The 19,783-nt window shown below is 41.6% G+C and overlaps 1 protein-coding gene across 8 annotated transcripts in view; it reads left to right on the forward strand.

Annotated features, from left to right (window-relative positions):
• The window catches only part of Gbf1 (golgi brefeldin A resistant guanine nucleotide exchange factor 1), a 129,584-nt gene that overhangs the window by 68,421 nt on the left and 41,380 nt on the right, over positions 1-19,783 (forward strand). For all 8 annotated transcript variants that reach the window (XM_028772716.1, XM_028772711.1, XM_028772718.1 and 5 more), the window contains exon 4: positions 18,560-18,691. In XM_028772716.1, coding sequence (XP_028628549.1) covers positions 18,560-18,691 — 132 coding nt within the window. The remainder of the gene's footprint in view (positions 1-18,559; positions 18,692-19,783) is intronic.

Below are 19,783 nucleotides of genomic sequence, written 5' to 3' on the forward strand. Positions count from 1 at the left end.
TCTTAAAAAAAATAAATTTTAAAAAGAAAGAAAATCACTTATTTTCCCAAAAATGTTAAAGGGGCGCTGAGGTGGCAGTCCAGTCAACTATTGAGCCTGTGTTTGGAAAGCAAATTTATCTCTCTTCTGTCTTCATTCTTATCCAACTAGGGAGACTCACCCCAAAGCTCCTGATACTTATTAATTAATTAATAAGTTGTTGGATAAAGGGCAAACCAAAATCTAACTTGTTTTAGACAAGTTCTCTACCAACATGCACATGTGTGCATGTGTGCGTGCGCACAAACACACACACACACACCATTCTCTTTTTGGTTTTTTGAGGTATAATTAACATACAATGAAATGTACAAAATTTCAATATTCAGTTCATAAGTTTTGGTATTATATAAACCATATATCTGTTGTTTAATAATTTTAAGAAAAGATACAGCTGAACATGATGATGCAGGCCTGTAAATCCAGCACTTGGGAGACTGAAGCAGCAGGATTCCAAGTTTGAGATGAGCTTAGGCTAATAGTGAATTCCTGGCTAGTCTTGGCAACATAAAGAGACTTTGACTCAAAAATGGTATCAGAAAAAAGATACAGAACACTTTCATCACTCCCCAAGTTTCCCTCACATTCTCTCTGATTCACACTCTACACCCTGTATTTAAAAAAAAAAATCTATGTCCTGTCACAATAGATTAATTTTGTTTTGAGATTTCGTGCAGATGGGATGGTTTGTATTTCATTTCTTCAAGTTTAGAACTTCAGGCCTGATATTAGATCAGTATTTCTTTTGCTTTTTTTCCCCTAGACAGTATTTAATAACTATATGGTTAGATATGTCAAAAAAGTATAGCTAATCTCTTATTGAAAGACTCACATTGTTTCCAGTTAGGGTTATTACTACTATAAATAGTTCTTTATATTTTTGTTAGCTGTTTTAGTTCATCTTGGATAAACAGGTAAGAGTAGAGTCATCATATCATAAGGAGCATCAGTTTAGTTTTAAAAAGAAACAGTTCTTCCCCCCACCCCCCAGCTCTTCTTTCTCTTCCCTGAGGGAGTGGGCTCTTTAATTTGAGGACTTGGCAGGAGAGAAGGAGCCACATCACCAGGATCCCTGTTGCCAGAGCACAGTGGCCTGAACTGGACACTTAAAATACTGAAACAGGTGTTTGAAACCCTACTCCAGCTTCTGCATTTGATGCCAACCCCCTGAGAGGCCGAGGCTTTGCCAGGAGAACTCAGGGCGAATCAAATGTATGCTAGATTAGAGGCTTTTATGAGACCAGGACGCTAAGTGTGTATATATAGTAGCATGTTTAGTTTAAAACACGTTAAAAAAAATTTCTATGTTGCAAATACTATTTAGTGAGAGGCAGCAGTTTGTGTGCAGGTAAAAAGTCTTCCCTTACAGTTGCTTCTACCTCTGTACCTTTTATCCTCCAAGTTGTGTGCAGTTGAGTCAGCATGTTCCGTAGTAAAGTTAATATTGCCAAAGGCCCTTAGCCAGGTAGATTTGGTACCCTGTGTGTCAAATATGAAGATACATTATGCCCTGTAAATTTTCTAAATTTTGTTTTGTTTCATTTTTTGAGACTATATAGCTCTGGCTGTCCTAGAACTTGCTATGTAGACCAGGCTACCCTTCAACAAACAGAGTTCCTCCTGCTCTGCCTCTTGAGTGCTGGAATTGAGGATGTGCACCACCGGTCTTGGCCCAATTCTTTATTTTTTGGGTACTTTTGTTTTAGCTAAGCCTTAGGATTTTAATCCTCCTATGCTAGTAGGTAAAGCAGGAAATTGAGGGTAGAGTCTGAATAAAGCTAGGTGACTTACTATACTGTGTTCAGTTGAGTTGAAACCAATACAAGTATAATTTTACTTCCTCTCTCTCTCTCCTTCCCTCCCTTTCTCCTCTCATCCCTTTTCCTTTTAACAGAATCTTACTGTGCAGCTTTGGAGGCCTGCAACTGAACTCTGTAGACCAGGCTAGCCTGGAACTCACAGAGACTCACTTGCCTCTGCAGTTTAAGTGCTGACTTTATAATCTGCTTGCTTGTGTTTTGTTTTGTTTGTTTTTCCAGACAGGGTCTCTCTCTATATCTCTGTCTATCCTGGAATTCACAATGTAGACCAGGATGGCCTTGAACTCACAGAGATCCACCTGCCTCTGCCCGCCAAGTGCTTGAATTAAAGATGTATACCACTGCATCCAGCTATAATTTGTTTCTTAAAGGGCAGCTTCAACTGAAGATTTCAAAAGAAAGTTTCAAACTCTGAAACTTTTCTTATACTTGATTAGAAAAGCCTAAGAAGAGAGGAATTTAGGGTTTCCATGCATCCCAGCCTGGCCTCTCCACAAACTCTTGAGAGAAAAAGCAATTCTGAAAGCACTGAGTTCCACTTTCGTAGACATCCATTCCCTTGAGTTGACATTCATCGAGAACTTGCTCCTGGGCCATGTCATGGATGCTGGCCTTGGAGGCTGAGTAAGGATTTTGGCTAAAGATGATTGCAACCTTATTTTTTTTTTTTATTGAATTATAGTAAGCAAGATTTTTTTTTTTTGATACATACGTCTGTGAAATTTGACAGTGGATTTGTGTGACTGCCTCTACAGACAGGACGTAAAATAGTTTAATAGGCTTCCTCTGCCCTCCCTTTATACTCATACACCTCAGCCGCTAATCTGTTGTCCTTCACATGTCTTTATCAATAAGCTCATATGAAGGGAATCATGTTATACAATGTGTAATCTGATTTGGCTAGGCTAGCCAGCCAGCTTGGTATGGGGCTCCCCTATTGTTGACTCCTGAGTACCGTGACTGCAGGCATTCACTTGCCTGGCATCAGGAAGTGCTGATGTCTGAACTCAGGTCCTCACCCGTGCATAGGAAGTGTTTTACTAACTGAACCATCTCTTCATCCTCTGTGTTTGTCTGTTTGTGGTTTTGTGTTTGTTTGTTGGTTGGTTTGTTTTGAGACAGGGTCTTATCATGTAGCCCCAGTAGGCCTGGAATTTACTATATAGACTAAGCTGGTCCGAAACTTAAAGACATTTGCTTGCCTCTGCCTCCCAAGTCTTGTGAATCAAAGTGAGCACCACCACATCCAGCTGTTTTTATTTTGGGCCAAATTCAGTTTATAAATATTTACCTTTTTGGTTTTTTTGTTTGTTTCAAAACAGAGTCTCACTATGTAACTTTGGCTGACATGGAACTCACTATATAGACCAGGTGGTCTTGAACTCAGAGATTAAAGGCACAGATTATGTTTTGATTTAATATCTGAGTTCACTTGACCTATTCTCTTATCCTGTTTTCTTTTTCTGAAAGATTTATAGATGTGTAGTTTTTAACTTCTGATCTTTCTGTTGTTTTGAGACAGGAGCTTGTCGCGTAGTCTAGGCTGGCCTTAACCTGGCTGTGTAGCCCATGCTGGTCCTGACTGTGCTGCCTCTGCCTCCTGAGTGCTGCTGGGCTTATAGCCAGAAATCATCATGCTCAATTCTTACCAAGGTCTCTGCTGAACTGCTGTTTACTGACACGAAAGGTTTAAGTATTTTGTGTTTCCAACATTTTTCATTGAGTTGTCTTTTTTTTTTTATTGATGCAATATAATCTTTTTTTATTAATCATTTTATTTGTTTACATTTCAAATGATATCCCCTTTCTGGCTATTCTTCCATAACCCCCTATCCCATTCCCCCTCTTCCCCCTCCCCTTTGCCTCTATGAGGGTGCTCCACCCACTCAGTCACTCTAGTGACCAAGCCAGCTCAGTCAGTCAACAAGTTCTCCAGCACAGGGGTGAGGATTAAAAGAAAAGAGACAATTAGACAAAATTGCAGCATGACCCCAGCCAGTTCTGAGGCTGAAGGATGAGGCAGGTTTGTTTATTCCCACTTTTCTTTTAAACCCTTTTAATTACATGCAAGTATGTAGGTCAGTTTTAGGTTGAGGAACTAACAATACAATAGATACAAACAGTTAAGGCACAAATTAGGCAGTATACAGAGTCCTGTGATCATCCCCAGGATCACTGCCTTGATCACTCTTGCTGTTTCTAAGGGCTCATCTGGATGACAAAAATATCTGAGCCTACTTCCCTATCCTAGCCTACAGTCATATTCATGCCTGAGGCCTACTTCTTTGTTCTAGCCTAAGACTTGGATTCCTGACTGAAATTACTTCTCTGTTTTAGCCTAAAATTAGATTCCTGCCTGAACTTACTTCCTTGTCCTTGGCCAATTTCGGATTCCAGCCAAGCAGCCCCAAAAGCTCTCCATACTCTAGCATCTCCCTACACTGGGGCTTTAAGCCTTCACAGGACTGAGGACCTTCCCACCCTGTGATGTCAGATAAGGCCACCGTTTTAGACTTTGGCACGCAGCTTAGAACAGACAACACCAGGCCAAACAGTTCTAAGGTGGTGGTGGTGGGGGTTATTCAGGGCAGAGGGCAAAGGTGGGGGAAGAGAGATAGAGGAAGATGGCAGAGAAAGAGGAGAGAGAGAGAAGTGGAGGCTGGCCATGACCGTGTGGAGAGAGGAGAGAGGGGGAAGGGAAGGGGGGAGGGGCAAGGGAACAGGGGGAAGCTACAGGCAAGAGAGCAAGAGAATAAGAGAGTAAGAGAGTGATGAGGGGGCAAGGAGCCCCTTTTCTAGTGGGCAGGCCTACCTGGCTGTTGCTAGGCAACTGTGGGGAGGAGCATACCTGGCTGTTGCCAGGTAACTGTGGAGGTAGGTTTTAGACTGAATACTAACACACTCTCTGCTACATATGCATCTGGAACCATGGGTCCCTCATGTGTACTCTTTGGTTGGTAGTTTAGTTTCTGGGAGCTCTGGGGGGTCTGCTTGGTTGATATTGTTGTTCTTCCTATGGGGTTGCAAACCCCTTCAGCTCCTTCAGTCCTTACTTCCCCTAGCTCTTCCATTGGGGTCCCCAGGCTCAGGCCAATGGTTGGCTGTGAGCATCTGCATCTGTATTGGTCAGGTGCTAGTAGAACCTCTCAGGGAACAGCCATACAATGCTCCTGTCAGCAAGTACTTCTTGGCATCAGCAGTAGTGTAGGGGTTTGGTGTCTGCAGATGGGATGGATCCCTAGGTGGAGTCGTCTCTGGATGGCCTTTCCTTCCATCTCTGTTCCGTGTTTTATCCCTGTCTTTCCTTTGGACAGGGACATTTCTGGGTTAAAAATTTTGAGATGGGTGGGTGGCCCCACCCCTCAACTGAGGGCCGTGCCTATTTACTGGAGGTGGATTCTATAGTTTCACCATGTTGTTCTGGATATCTTAAAGATGTTGAGACAAAAAGTGTGCACTACCACACCTGGCTCCAAGTGGTTATTTTGGAGTAGTTAGTTAATTGTTAGCATGTAGAAGCAAGGTCCAGATTTGTTTTGTTGATTTTATATCCTGTCACCATGCTCAACTTGCTTATTTTGAAAGATATGGAGACATTTATGTGTGGGGTGTGTGTGTGTGTGCGCGCGTGCGCGTGCTTGTGTGCGCTTGCGCGCGCGCATTAAAGGGGTTTTATTTCTTTGTTTTAAAATTATATTTTATCTACTTTTCTTGTTGCATAGGCCAGTAGTTCTAGGTCTATAAAAGTAGACACCTTGCTATTCTCACTTTTAGACAGAATGCATTCAGTATTTTACTCTAAAGTATAGCAACTATCAATTTTTTGTGGGTGTTAATTATGATATATGGAGGTTATGTTTTGTCAGATACCTTCCTTCATCAGTTGACATGATCATGTATTTTTCTTCTTGAGGATGTTGATATGTTAAAATGATTTTCAGATACTGACTCCACCTTGCAGTCTCAAGATAGCCTCAGTTAGTCTTGGCATAGTGTTTTTATGGAATATTGTTACATTGAATTAGCTAATCTTAAATGAAAGCTCCAAGTGACATTGAAAGGTCTGTGCAAGAAGCAAGAGTGATACTGTCCAGAGGCTTAGACGAGTCCTGAGGACATTCAGGAAGCTCTGGATATGCTTCTGAGGAAGAATACAGATTGTTATCAAATCAGAGATGAAGTGGTAGCCTTTAACACCACATTCCTCATCTGTCAAATGAAGTAGTTAAACTCTATGGCTGTTAAGATATGTTTGTTCCAGTATTTTAGTCTGTAAATCATGGCTTTGTAGGAACTTGGCCAGTAGAAAACTAGAAGGGCTAGATTTTATTTGTTTGTTTGGTTTTGATTTTTCCAGACAGGGTTTCTCAGTGTAGCCCTAGTAGTCCTAGAACTCACCTTGTAGATTCTGTTTCCCAAGTGCTGGGATTAAAGACGTGAACTGCTACCACCACCACCACCACCACCACCACCACCACCACCACCTCACCACCGGCAATTTTATTTTTTTTAATGAGCCCTCCAGGACTCTTCACTGTCATCCAACTCCATCACTTTCCACAAGGAAAAGGAGAATCATGGTATGTACAGTTAACTTCCCCAAAGGAGCTTTCCTGATGAAGTGGAGGTATAAGCCCCAGACTTAACCGCTGATGGCCAGGGGCACCTTCTGCCACTGCCGTGCAGGGCAAGGTGTCTGGGAGGACTTTAGTGATTTAAAGTTACATCTTTGTACATGTGCAGTTAATAGACAGATTAGAACATCAACAATTGATCTCAGTGCAGTGTTCAGATGAACTTCCAAAGTAGAGCTTCTCAAAGTATTTGCTAGTGGTTTTGTCTTCATGTTTTTTGTCAATACTTTATACCTGCAGAGTTTTATAAAACATAATAATATTAATTATGAAATTAAAATAATATTTTTAAAAATATAAACTTGGTTTGGTTTAAGACAGGATCTCCCTGTGAAGTTCAAAATACACAATCATGCCTTAGCTAGGTTTATGGATATAAACTATCATACTCAGCTTATTACTAAATGCTAATCTGTCAAATTGTTAATACTGTCTCTCAATTTCTGTCTTTCTCATTGTTTTTTTTCCTTTCTTTCTTTTTTTATTTATTATTTAATCTTTTCTTACAATCCAGACTTTATTCCCCTCTTGGTCCACCCTCCAACTGTTCCACATCCCACACCTCTTCCCCCAATCCCTGTCTCCAAGAGGGTGACATCCCCATCCCCACCCCCACCCCATCCCACCAGACCTCCCCACTCCCTGGGGTCCCAAGTCTCTCGAGGGTTAGGTGCATCTTCTCTGACTGAGTCAAGACCTGGCAGTTCTCTGCTGTGTATGTGTCGGGGGCCTCATATCAGCTGGTGTGTGCTGCCTGGTTGTTGGCTCAGTGTCTGAGAGATCCTGGGGATCGAGGTTAATTGAGACTGCTGGTCTTCCTCTAGGGTTGCCCTCCTCCTCAGCTTCTCCCAGCTTTTCCCTAATTCAACCACAGGGCTTAGCAGCTTCTGTCCATTGGTTGGATGTAAGTACCTGCATCTGACTCTTTAAGCTGCTTGTTGGGCCTTTCAGAGGGCAGCCATGATAGGTCCCTGCTTGTAAGCACACCATAGCATCAGTAATAGTGTCAGGCCTTGGGGCTTCTCCCTGAGCTGGACCCCAATCTGGGCCTGTCACTGGACCTCCTTTTCCCAAGCAAGTTTGTAGCCTATACTGGTTTATAATTTAGAAAAAAAAAATAGAGTTTTCAATTGACATTCTAGAAAATATTCCAAATCATAGAATATTATAGGAAAACTAGGCCCTAAAATATTTTACAAATAAGATAACTGAGATGGAGTAATTTGTATAATGGCACAAGCCAATTAGTGTAGAATTAAGACTAGAACAAAGATCTGGTACAATCAGGGCAGGACTTTGCCCTGAGTTCTCCAGCTTCTTAACTGTGCGGCCTTGGTTGTTCCACTTCTCAAGTGTCTCGTCTACATCTACTGAGGGAGGGGGGGCCGCGGGGGGGGGGGGGGGGAGGGAGGGAGGGGGGGGGGACAGATGTGGAGGGATAAGCCTTTAACTCTAGCACTCAGGAGGCAAAAGCAGATGGGTCTCTGAATTAGAGGCCAGCCTGGTCTACATAGTCTATTCTAAGCCACCCAAGGATCTATAATGAGACTATCTAAAGAAAACATTTCAAATTCATGGGGCTGGAAAGGTGGCTCAGTGGTTAAGAGCACTTGCTGCTCTTCCAGAAGACTCAAGTTTGATTTCTAACATCCAAATCAGGTGGCTTAGAATAACCTGCATCTCCAGCTCCACGGGATCTGATACTTTCTTCTGTCCTCTGTAGGCATATATACATGTACTCACATATAAACAAAAGCAAAAATATGTATTGTTTTAAATACACAAACATACACAGATTTAGGAAAGGTAGAAAAAGCTATTTTTTTTTAAATTGTTTTGTTTTGTTGTGTTTTTTCAAGGCAGGATTTTTCTGTGTAGCTCTGACTGTCCTGGTGAGAGGCCAAACCTATTCCATCTTGGGACAGGTGTTCACCTTAAGAGAAACTTCACCCATAGCTGAACTCAGGCTGTACCCAAGTACCAGGAAGGACCCATAGCTTATCCTTGGTCCATACTCTAGAGTTACTCCCTAGCTACTTCCTAGCAACTGTCAATCAAAGATTAGTCTGGTTGTTTCTGAAATACTTTCAGACCGTTTGTGATTGTTCAGGGTTTTGCTTCAGAACACCCACCTGTCAGCTTACAGTAGTCATACAACTAAATACTTGCCAGGCTGAAACCCCCCTGCTTGCTCACCATTTCCTATAAAGCCTTGTCCCGCTGAAAGCTCCAGGCTGCACCCTCCCGTTTTACTGCTTTAGAGACAGTTGTGTAGCCCATATTTGAGCTTGTAAATAAAGACCCTTGTGCAATTGCATCGGAGTGGGCTCCTTGGTGATCTTTTGGGGTTCATGAACACTTTCTGGCAGAACATTGGAACTCACGCTGTAAATCAGGCTGGACTTGAACTTGGAGATCTGCCTTTCTCTGCCTCCCAAGTGATAAGACTAAAGGCGTGCACCACCACCATCCTGCTAATAGTAAATTTTTTATAAATTATTTATTTTTATTTTTCGAGGCAAGGTCTTTTTTGTGACCTGGAACTAGCTCTGTAGACTAGACTGGCTTCAAATTCACAGAGATCTGCCTACGTCTGCCTCCTGAGTGCTAGAATTAAAGGGATACACTACCACTGACCAATTTTTTTTATATATTTACTTAAAACTTAAAAAATAAGCTATTTAACAGTGTTAATAACTTTGGACTAGGACTCTAGGCCTAAAAACTCTAAATCATAATATCTTATTGTACTTATTATACACTTTATTTCATGTATTTTGCCCTGTATATACACAAGATGGGAAAATGGGTACAAGTTGCCTATCATAGGGCCTAGTACATAGCAGTATTTATAATAAATGTTAGCTGGTATTATTTACTTTTAATTAACTTTAATTTTGTGTTTGTTTATTATTTTGTTATATAGGGATTTACTATGCAGTTCATTCTGGCCCTGAACCCTCCATATTCTCATATCTCATCCAGAGCCCTGGAATTTCAGACTTCTAGATCTTAAAAGGAATAGAAGTTAAAGATAAATTCCAAGATGCCAGATAACTTGTGACTTTCTTAATTCCTATCCATTCCAAAGTATACATATATCAGAGAGAAAGGGGCTGGGTTTTTTGTTTCTTTTTAAGATCACTAGTTTTGGGAGAATACTGATTTCTCACTCCTTAGCAGGATTGTAGTTAATGTGAGGGCTGTATCCAGTGCTTCCAGAGTTATTCATGGCACCTCCTTGATTGGACTGTTCATGGCTCTTTTAGAAGAAAGAAAGATAATAAGAACAGCCACTATTTAGTACCTTGTGTCATCGCCACGCACCCTATACCTACCCAGTGACCTATCTTTTTCTTGTTGTAATTTTCATTTTTGTAGATTAAAAATGAAACTCCAAAAGAATAAAGAGACATACTTATAGTTAAGATCATAAAACTAATGAGTGTCAAAAGCTGGAGTCATATCCTGGTCCATCTGACTCCAAAAGCTATCTGTGCCACTTAGTCATTAACTTATTGCCGCCTATGAAACTACAGCAGGAAGAGAGGGTTCTGGTGAGTCTCTTTTGAGATTGGCCTTCCTGAAGACTAGATTTACTTGGATTATTTTTTAGAGTCCTTCAGAAGAAAAGTATCATGATGCTGCTCATAGTAGGCATATGGAATAATTTCACAGCCAAGGAGGCATGTGACCCTGCCGAGGAGCAGCCAGAATTCCAGCCTTGGAAAGTTGCAACTTTAAGGTACAAACAGTCCAGTAAACAAAGAGTGCAGATTAGGTGGTGGGTTCTCTGAAGGTGACTGGTGCTTGTTCTTAGATCGGAGAAACAGTTTTAAGGAGGGAAATCCAAGCCCTGCTAGTTGAAAGAAGTTGTGGGATTCTCTTAAAATCAACTAAAGGTTCAATTTCTGACTAGTCAAGGCCACAAATTGTAGAGTCTCAAAGGTCATATTAACCCAAGGCAGAAGGCAAACTTCTTGAGGTAACTTATTACATTGTCCTTATAACTTGCTCAACACTACTGAACAGGAAGCTTGACTACCTGTATTAGGACATTAAAACAGAGAAGTCATACTTTGCCCCTAGTATAAATCTGAGAATCTGCCCATGTCCACCAACTCTCCTGTCTTCTCAAATAATGGGTGACCTGACCAAAGGGGAGATGAATCTGACACTGTTTTCTCAGGTCAGAGCCTTCATGTGGCTTCAAGCATTGCCCTTTGACAAAAGAGGACACTCCTAGCCTGCTCTCCTAGTGCACCCCTCCCAGGAAGGGAGTTCTTAGCTGCAGTAGCCTTTTCTCATTTGGCCAGCATTGGGCTGACACATTCCTGAACCAAAATGCACACATAAGCTGCTTTCCCTGGTCGTGAAGCTCTTCACTCCTGAGTGACTCTTATCAGGGGCAGTTGGGCATTCTCAATTGGATTACGCTGACAAGGAAAAAGGCCTGGGGTATGTTATTTCAACACCACTTAGCTCCAGAAATGCCTGTCTCCAGCCTTTTGCCCTCAGAGACTACTTCTCTCTCCTTGCTTTCTATAGGGTCATCAGCTTGCATCGTAGCTCTTCATCCTGCAAATATTGACCTAGGTTTCTGGAGGCCTAATCATTCACAAGATGGATCACATTGAAGAAACCTGTAAATCATCCCATGGTAGGAATAGAAGTGTTTAAGAGTGAACATAAGCCAGGTAGTGGTGGAACATGCTGGTTCTCTATGAATTTGAAGCCAGCCTGTCTACAGACAGTTCTAGGACAGCCAGGGCTGCATAGAGAAATCTTGTCTCAAAAAGCCAAAAATTAAAAAAAAAAAAAAGTGAGGCCACGTGTGATGGTGTATGTCTGTATCTCGGCACTGAGGAGGCGGCAGCACATGTGATGGTGTATGTCTGTATCTCGGCACTGAGGAGGCGGCGGTGGCAAGCGGCTCTCTGTGAGTCTGAGAGCTGGCCTGGTCTGTGTACTCTCAAAAAACATGGAATGGTTAATTTTTTTATTAAATTAAAATTTTAAAGAAGATTCCAGGGTGGAAAGATGGCTCAGTAGTTAAGAGCATGAGCATCTGGCACACGTGGTGCACAGCTATGCTTGCAGACAAATACTCCTGTAAAATGGAAATAAATAACTCTTTTAACAAAAAAATTAGCTGGGCGGTGGTGGCTCATGCCTTTAATCCCAGCACTTGGGAGGCAGAGGCAGGCGGATTTCTGAATTCGAGAGTTCGAGGCTAGCCTGGCCTACAGAGTGAGTTCCAGGACAGCCAGGGCTATACAGAGAAACCCTGTCTCGAAAAACCAAACCAAAAAAACAACAACAACAACAAAAAAAAAATTAAAAGAAAGGCAAGTTAGGGGCTTGCCCTCAGACCTACAGGTGTCTGTGCGTGCACACACATATATACACATGCAAGTGCATGCACACAAAATAAGAAAATAAATTAATTTTTCAAATAAAAATTTTAAAGATTTATGTGTATGTATTTGCTTGGGTGTAAATGTCACCTGTGTCCAGCTACCCTTAGAGGCCAGAAGAGGACGTCAGAACCCCTGGGGTAGAGTTACATCTCTCAAGCCTCCAAGACAAATTTTTTTATAAAGTAAAAATAAAAATATTTTAGAAAGTATTCACTTTTTAGTTTGTCAACCGACAAAACTTGGGTTTTGTTTTTAAACATTTTTGTTACTTTAGGAATTCTACTTTTATTTATTTATTTATTTATTTATTTATTTTGGTTTTTCGAGACAGGGTTTCTCTGTATAGCCCTGGTTGTCCTGGAACTCACACTGTAGACCAGGCTGGCCTCAAACTCAGAAATCCTCCTGCCTCTGCCTCCCAAGTGCTGGGATTAAAGGCATGTGCCACCACTGCCCGGCTTGGAATTCTACTTTTTAGTTAATATAATTTGTTTATTGATTAGTCCCGGGGATTGAAGCCAGGACCTTGCAGGTATTAGTCAAGGGCTCTACCACTGAGCTACATCACCAGCCTTAACTCACTCACTGTTGAGACCGGGTCTCACTAAATCCCCTGGCTGATCTTGAACTCCATCTGTAGCTCAACCAGGCTTTGAATTTATAAACTTCCTGCCTGCGTCTCTTAAGTAACTGAGATTACAGGCATGAGCTGCCTCCATTCTGGTTGCATGGGTGGACTCTGATTAAACATGAGTGATCTCTCAACTTGCACATTTCAGGGTTAATGTCCAAAAGTCCGAGGATTAGAAATCATAAATTTACATTTCATTCCAACTATCATTGATAATTTGCAGGCCATGTTCACGAGTACTTGGAAACGACATAAAAACTCTTCCTTCGTAGATATCTGCCACAAAAAGTTTCAAGATAGCCAGTGAAGAAAAGGCCTCTTGTATGTGCTTTCTGGCTGGACCACTTTGTCAGACAAAGCATCCACCTCTTTCTTCTGTCCTTGCAGCATAACTTTCCCTATAGGGGAGATTAGAGGATGTAAAACACAATCCAACCACACATGAGCCAATAACAGACTGCTTTCGGTACCCTCTGTGCCCGAGGTACTTGTACTGTTTTCTGCAGTTAAGTAGGATTACCCTGTCCAGCTTGAGATCACATTTAACTTTTCTCTTTATAAAGGTAAAACATGCTGGAGATGGCTCTGTGGTTAGGAGTACTTGTTTCTCTTGCAGAAGACCCAGGTTCGGTTTCCATAACCCACATAGTGGACCAAAGCCATCTGTAATTCCAGTGACAGGGGATCTGATACCCTCTTCAGACCTCTGAGGGCACCAGGCTCACACATGGTGTGCAGTCATACATGTAGGCAAAACACGTATACATAAAAATGAGATTAACCTTGAAAAATTAAAAAGATAAGACAAGACCTTAGGGGTAGGGCACACAAAGGAAATACTTTACTGTCTGTCAGTACAGTGCATGAATCCTGGTTGGGACAGCAGTAAAGGCTGGCTCACTGAGGGCATCCCTGCTGATGACGAGGGTAGCTCTACTTAGAGCCACTACCTATTACTTCATGCAAGTCCTATTCCATTGACTGGGAAAAGAACTTCAATGCCTCTGACTTCAACAATATTTTTCAAGATAATTGTGGTGCTGTATATCCTGTAATCTGAGCTTCAGGAGGTTGAAAAAGAAGGATTCATTGAGTCCAGGAGTTTGAGACCAGCCTGGGCAACATTAGTGAGACGGATCATACTTAGATCATTTTATTACCTCAGTAACTCTAAGAAACAATACCACCATCTCCATTTTTCACTAATAAGGAGGAAGTGAGGACTTCCATAGATTGTGATACCTAAGGTCATACGATAAAAGGAAAACAGAGTTTGAATGTAGATCTTGTTAACTCCAAAGCCAGGGTGCATAAACTCTGCAGTATATTCTTTAAAAGTATACCAAGCTATTTCTTTTTCTTTAAGAAGTAATTTTTAAAGGATTTATTTATTTTTACTTAATGCACATTGATGTTTTGCCTCCTTGTCTGACTGTGTTTGGGTGCCAGATCCCCTGGAACTAGAGTTACAGACAGTTGTGACCTTCTTTGTAGATGTTGGGAATTGAACCCAGATCCCCTGGAAGAACAGGCAGTGCTCCTAACTGCTGAGCTATCTCTCCAGCCCCAGTACTAAATTATTTGTATAGGGTGACTATGACTAAAATGACAAAGTTTTATAGCTCAACTATCCTAGGATTTAGTTTCTTCAGTTCATCTTCTCCTACCAGTGGCTCTACATTGTTATTGATTGGAATACTGCCCTCTAAATTAAGCCTTAGGTTTGTCCAGGTTCACTCCTAATCCAGAAGGGAGAGCAAGGCCCTTTTAACAAGGCCAGCAGTGTAAATGAGGCCCATAGGGACTGTCCTCAAATATCAGCTTGAGGACAGACTGAGCCATCTCCCTCCCTGGAGCACAAGTTTGATGTGTGAGCTTTGAAACACTAGGGTTTTTGTTTTTTTGTTTTTTTTCCTAGAGGGAACTGGAGAGCAGTTCGTCTGAAACACACAGGCAAGCTAAAGCTGCTGTAGTCCTGACTCTGCATGCACTATTACCACCAAGCCCAGACTCAAGCAGACAGTTTCAAAGCCCAGGAGAAATTAAAAACTTGTGTTGCCCTACTTTGTAGCAAGCATACTGATGCACCCCAGCTTTATGCAGCTGTTGTACTTGGGACAGCTTTTTCAATCAAAATTCCTCTTATCTAGTAAAAAGTTTCATTCTTCAATATCAGCAAGAAGAAAAGATACTTTATAAGTTTATAATCAATTACTACCCTGTCAGGTATCTACAGAGGACTTAAATAGGAAATACAAAAAGAAAACTCCAAACTGATATTAGCAAAATCTCTAGCTAATGAGCTTGAGAGGTCAGTAGCCAAAGCCGAAAAGAACTAGAGTATCAGGACTACTAAGCAACCTCTCTACAGTCCTTAAGCATGGAAAACCCCACTCACTCCCTTCTCTTCAACAACCGGAAACGTTACTGCAGCATCATGAGTTCTAACCGCTACCAATACTGAGGAGTCTTGAGTGCTTCTGCTACCCTCATGCAAGACCTTTGTGATAAAGGGACATTTCCATTTTACCTATGGGGACACAAAAACATCAAAACTATAATGCATGAGCTTACACGTGTCTGTGGGGAAATGGTAAACACAGTCCACGGGAGCAGTAATCCTTTGAATAGTCACATGTCACTCTGAAAAGTGCTCAGGAACGTTTCCAAGTCAGCTGAACCTGAATATACAATCTTGAAAGGTTTGGGGAACAATGCCATGAAACAAGGAGCAATAGCTAGGCTGCCAGCACATGTCCCATCAACAGTGTCCATCTGTCTGTCTGCAGTACAGAGCTGCATCTCTATGGTAATGTTGCATTCCAGCCCAAAGTGTACTGTTAATATTTTTGACAGCTACATGCAACAGATAATGACTTTTTAAGAAAATTCTTTATGTTTGGGCCTAGAGAGGTGGCTTGTGGGAAAGAGCTCTTGTCTTTCTTGCAGAGGACCCAGTTCTGTTTCTAGCACCCACATGGTGGCTCACAACCATCCCTAACTCCAGTTTCAAGGGACCTGATACCTGCTTCTTACCTCCACGCTAGGCATGTACATGGTGCACATACATACACAAGCAAAATACTCATATAATAAAATAAATCCAAAAAATATTAAAAAGTGTTTTTAGTTCCAGTTTGCTTAATGAGACCCTTTCTCACACAAAATAAAACAAAAACAGACAAAAGAGAGCCAGATATGGTTTCACACCTCTGTCATTCTAGCACTTCGGAGTTAGAAACAGGAGGATATGGAGTTCAAGGACAGTCTAGGCTACATAAAATCTTGTTTCAAGGGGGGAAAATCTAAAAGCACCTAAGGTTTGATAAAGTGACTCTAAGCATCACACCAACATACAATCCATAAAATAAATATTGTTAATTGAGTAGTGGTACACACCTTTAACTTCCAACACTCAGAAGGTGGGGCTCTGAGTGAGTTTGAGGCTAGCTTAGTCTACAGAGTGAATTCTAGAATAGTCAGGGTTATATAGAGAAACTCTGTTCAAAAGAAATAAATAAAAAGAAAATATGTCTGCTGTATAGGTATCTAAAGAATGGAAATAATTGTATCATCAGTAAAGACTGAAATTCAGATAAGAAGTCTCTCAAGCCGTGGTGCTCAACCCTCCCAACACCTCGACCCTTTCACACAGTTAAGTTCCTCATGCTGTGCTGACTCCAACCACAGTCATTTTCTGTTACTTTATAACTGTAATTTCACTACCATTATGAGTTGTAATATAAATATCTGTGTTTTCTAATGGTCTTAATGCAACTCCCATGAAAGGGTTGTTCCACCTGTAAAGGGGTCACGACCCACAGGCTGAGAACCGTTGCTCTAACTAGACAGGTGGTAGCAAACTGGAGAACCTGATGCCCTCCAGCCAGGGGGTGAATAAAGACACTGTAGTACATGAGAGTAGAATAGTGCTCAGCAGTAAACAGGAGCAAACCACTGATACGCAGCAGCTCGGGTAAGTATCTCATGTATACCAAACACGGTCATGTTTTAGATTACTACCGACCAAGGGAAACATGGTACATTGGTATTTCTAAAGCAGCAAGAGAAGATGGTTTTAATTTTTGTGTGTGTGGTCACCTGTACATGCAGATGTGCATACCAAACATCAGACATCTTCCTCCATTGCTGTCTACCTTATTTTTTGGGATGGAGTTTCTCATTGAACCTGAAATTCACCTTTTCAGCTAGGCAGGCTGGCTAGTGAGCCCTGTGTCTGTTCTTCCCACTGGAGATAGAGGCTTTTACCCAGGTGCTAGGCTCTGAACTCAGGTCCTCCTGCTTATGCAGCAAGCACCTTACCCAGCCATTCCCTTCTCCCCTCCCCACCCCCCAACCCCCCACCCCCGTCTAAGTGTACATTTTAAACGAACCTTTAGAAAGTGTTCTGTATTCCACTCTTCCTACCTTAATGTCTGTTAACATACATGTGCATGCTCACACACACATTTCTCTTTAGCTTGTTCTGTAAGTCGTCAGTCTCTAGGTGGACCCAGTGGGGAATGAGAAGCAGGTTTTGTACAGCTGATGTGATCACTGTACAGACAGCCTTGGAAAATACTACTCAGTCTGCCAGCTAATTAAAGCGTTAATCTGGGAAGCAGCCGGCCCAGAAAGTGTTTACTCAGAGAGGAGGAAAGGTAGGGACTGAGTAGGGAGTGCCCTATATTTATTTGTATGAAAATGAAGGTTCATAACACACACACACCTACTTTCCCTCCCCTCAGTCTCTAAGGTGGGATAGCCTTGATCATATCCCTAAAAGATTTTGGCCTATTTGGGAAACCTAAAAGGGTTCTGCAAGATCAACCCTCAGAAGAGTAGAAAGAAGTGAATTTAACCCTCACCAAAGTCGGGTAGTCAGAGGAGTGTGCCTTGACCTGGACTGAAATCTGCTACAGTAGAAATATGTGCTGGCAATGAGGTAGGGAAGATGTGTGGTTTAGGAACTGTAGAACCATGTAGATCCCAACTCTGCTTATTGTGTGATTTAAGGTCAGTCATTACCTTATCTAAACCATACTTCTCTCAAAGATGCTCCTTCATCTCCAGAGAATTAGCTGCCTGTGTGCTCTGGGAAAGAAAGAAGGAAGGAAAGGAAGAAAGGAAGGGAGAGAGGGAGAGAGGGAAGGAGAGAAAAAGGGAGGGGGAGGGAGGGAGGCAGGGAGGGAGGGAGGGAGGGAGGGAGTAGTAGTAGTTAGGACCTTCCAAGATTACAAACTGTCACTGTGACTGGAGGCTGCTCAGTCTTTTGCTTACTTTCGTCAGGGAACTGAAACCAGGTTTTCCTCTCTCCCAGGAATTTCTTTAGTTATATTATCTGTAACAAGGTAACACTCACCTGTGTATCACTGAAGAATTGATGAAATGAGTATAGAAAATTAACTCATGCTATTTGGTTATATTAAATAAGTATTGATAGTTCCTTTCCTTTTTTGTTTTTATTTGTGTTTTGAAACAGAGTAGCCTGCTATGTAGCCTTGGGTGGCCTGGAACTTGCTGTGTAGACAAGGTTCCCTTCAAACGTGTAGTGATTTTCCTACTTCTGCCTCCTGAAAACTGGAATTAGAATATGAACTGTCACACCTGGTGCCCAACTATTGTTAATTTTTGATTGTGCTCAAAGACTGAGGGTGTGGCTCATTGGAAGACTAGCTGCATACACAGTGTCCTGGACTCAGTCTCAAGCATATACACAACAGTAATGAAACAATATTCTTTGTGACAGAAAACTTACCATTTTAATAATCTTATTGTTAACTTTTTAAATGTTCCTTTTAAAAAATATTAATCTTTTAGAGCTAAATCCTAAACCTTTTACAGATAAAATGGTAGTGTCAGGAACTTAATTGAAGGTACTTTAGGGGAAAGAAGGTTGACCCAAACAAAAAGACCTCGTACTTCATTCAACAGGCACAAAGGACCTTTTGCCAGGATTAACTTTTGTTAGTGTCTTTTCATTTTTTGATTTATGTTTGTTTGTTTTATTTGCAGAACTCTCAGAGATTGAGCCAAATGTATTCCTTCGTCCATTTCTGGAAGTCATTCGCTCTGAAGACACCACTGGTCCTATCACCGGCCTGGCCCTCACCTCTGTCAACAAGTTCCTGTCCTACGCACTCATAGGTAAGCACTTAGGCTTCGGGGATCTCTGCAACACTCCATTTTCTGCTGCACAGGCCTGAAACCAGCTGGTTTCCCAAGCTGCCCCTTTTTTAGTAGAGACATAGCCTTACTTATTCCTCATCATGCTAACTAACTGGATTGTCCATCGAGGGAGAGAAGAGAGGAGAGAACCTGGGACTCTAGTTTCCACCACACTTTGGAGAGTTAATAATGTGGTACCCTTGTAGGCTTAGTTTGCTTTTTTTTTTTTTGAAAAGGACTTTTATTTATTTGTATGCAAAGAAGTGAGCATGTTTCTAAAATTACACACAACAGGGAAGCAGGGAGAGAGGACATGCACACAGAAAGGTTTCCACACGGGGATCAGAGGACAATCTGTGGCATAGGTTTTCTTCCCCCATCATGTGAGTCCCAAGAATAAAACTCAGCCATTAGGCTTGACAGCAAGTTCCTGTACACGCTGAGCTATCCCGCCCTTTGGCTGGTTTGCCTTATTTTCCAATTTGTGGTTATTTATTTATTCATTTTATTGTATGTTTATGTGTGTGTGCCTGAGTGTATGTATGGGTACTATGTGCATGCAGGTGCACACAGAGGCCAGAAAAGGGTGTCGGATTCCCCTGACACTGGAGTTGCAGACATTTGTGAGCAGCCCCATCTAGGTGCTGGGAACTGAACTTGAGTTTTCTAGAAGAGCAGAGTATTCTTAACTGATAAGCCATCTCTCCAGCCTGATTATCCCTTTTTTTAAAATGGGAGGGAGGGGATTTGTACTATATATTTTCTGTATTTCACTTAATAGTGTTTATTTGATGTACGCATAGAGTTATATAGCTGATTTATTCATTTCATTGTAGGAAAACACACATATGCACATATATAATTTTACCTTCTAACCTTTTTTTTTTTTTTTTAAGACAGAGTCTTATGTAGCAACAGGATAGCCTGAGATCCATTATGTAGAAAGAATACTGTGAATTTCAGGACTTCTTGCCTTTACCTTCCCATACTGGGATGATAACTCTTTTGCTTCCACATCCAGTTTTATAAAGTGTTAAGATCAAAACAGTGGCTTCATGCATTCGAGGCAAG

This window comes from Grammomys surdaster, unplaced genomic scaffold, assembly GCF_004785775.1.
Source record: "Grammomys surdaster isolate TR1022 unplaced genomic scaffold, NIH_TR_1.0 66, whole genome shotgun sequence".
Lineage (NCBI taxonomy): Eukaryota > Metazoa > Chordata > Mammalia > Rodentia > Muridae > Grammomys > Grammomys surdaster.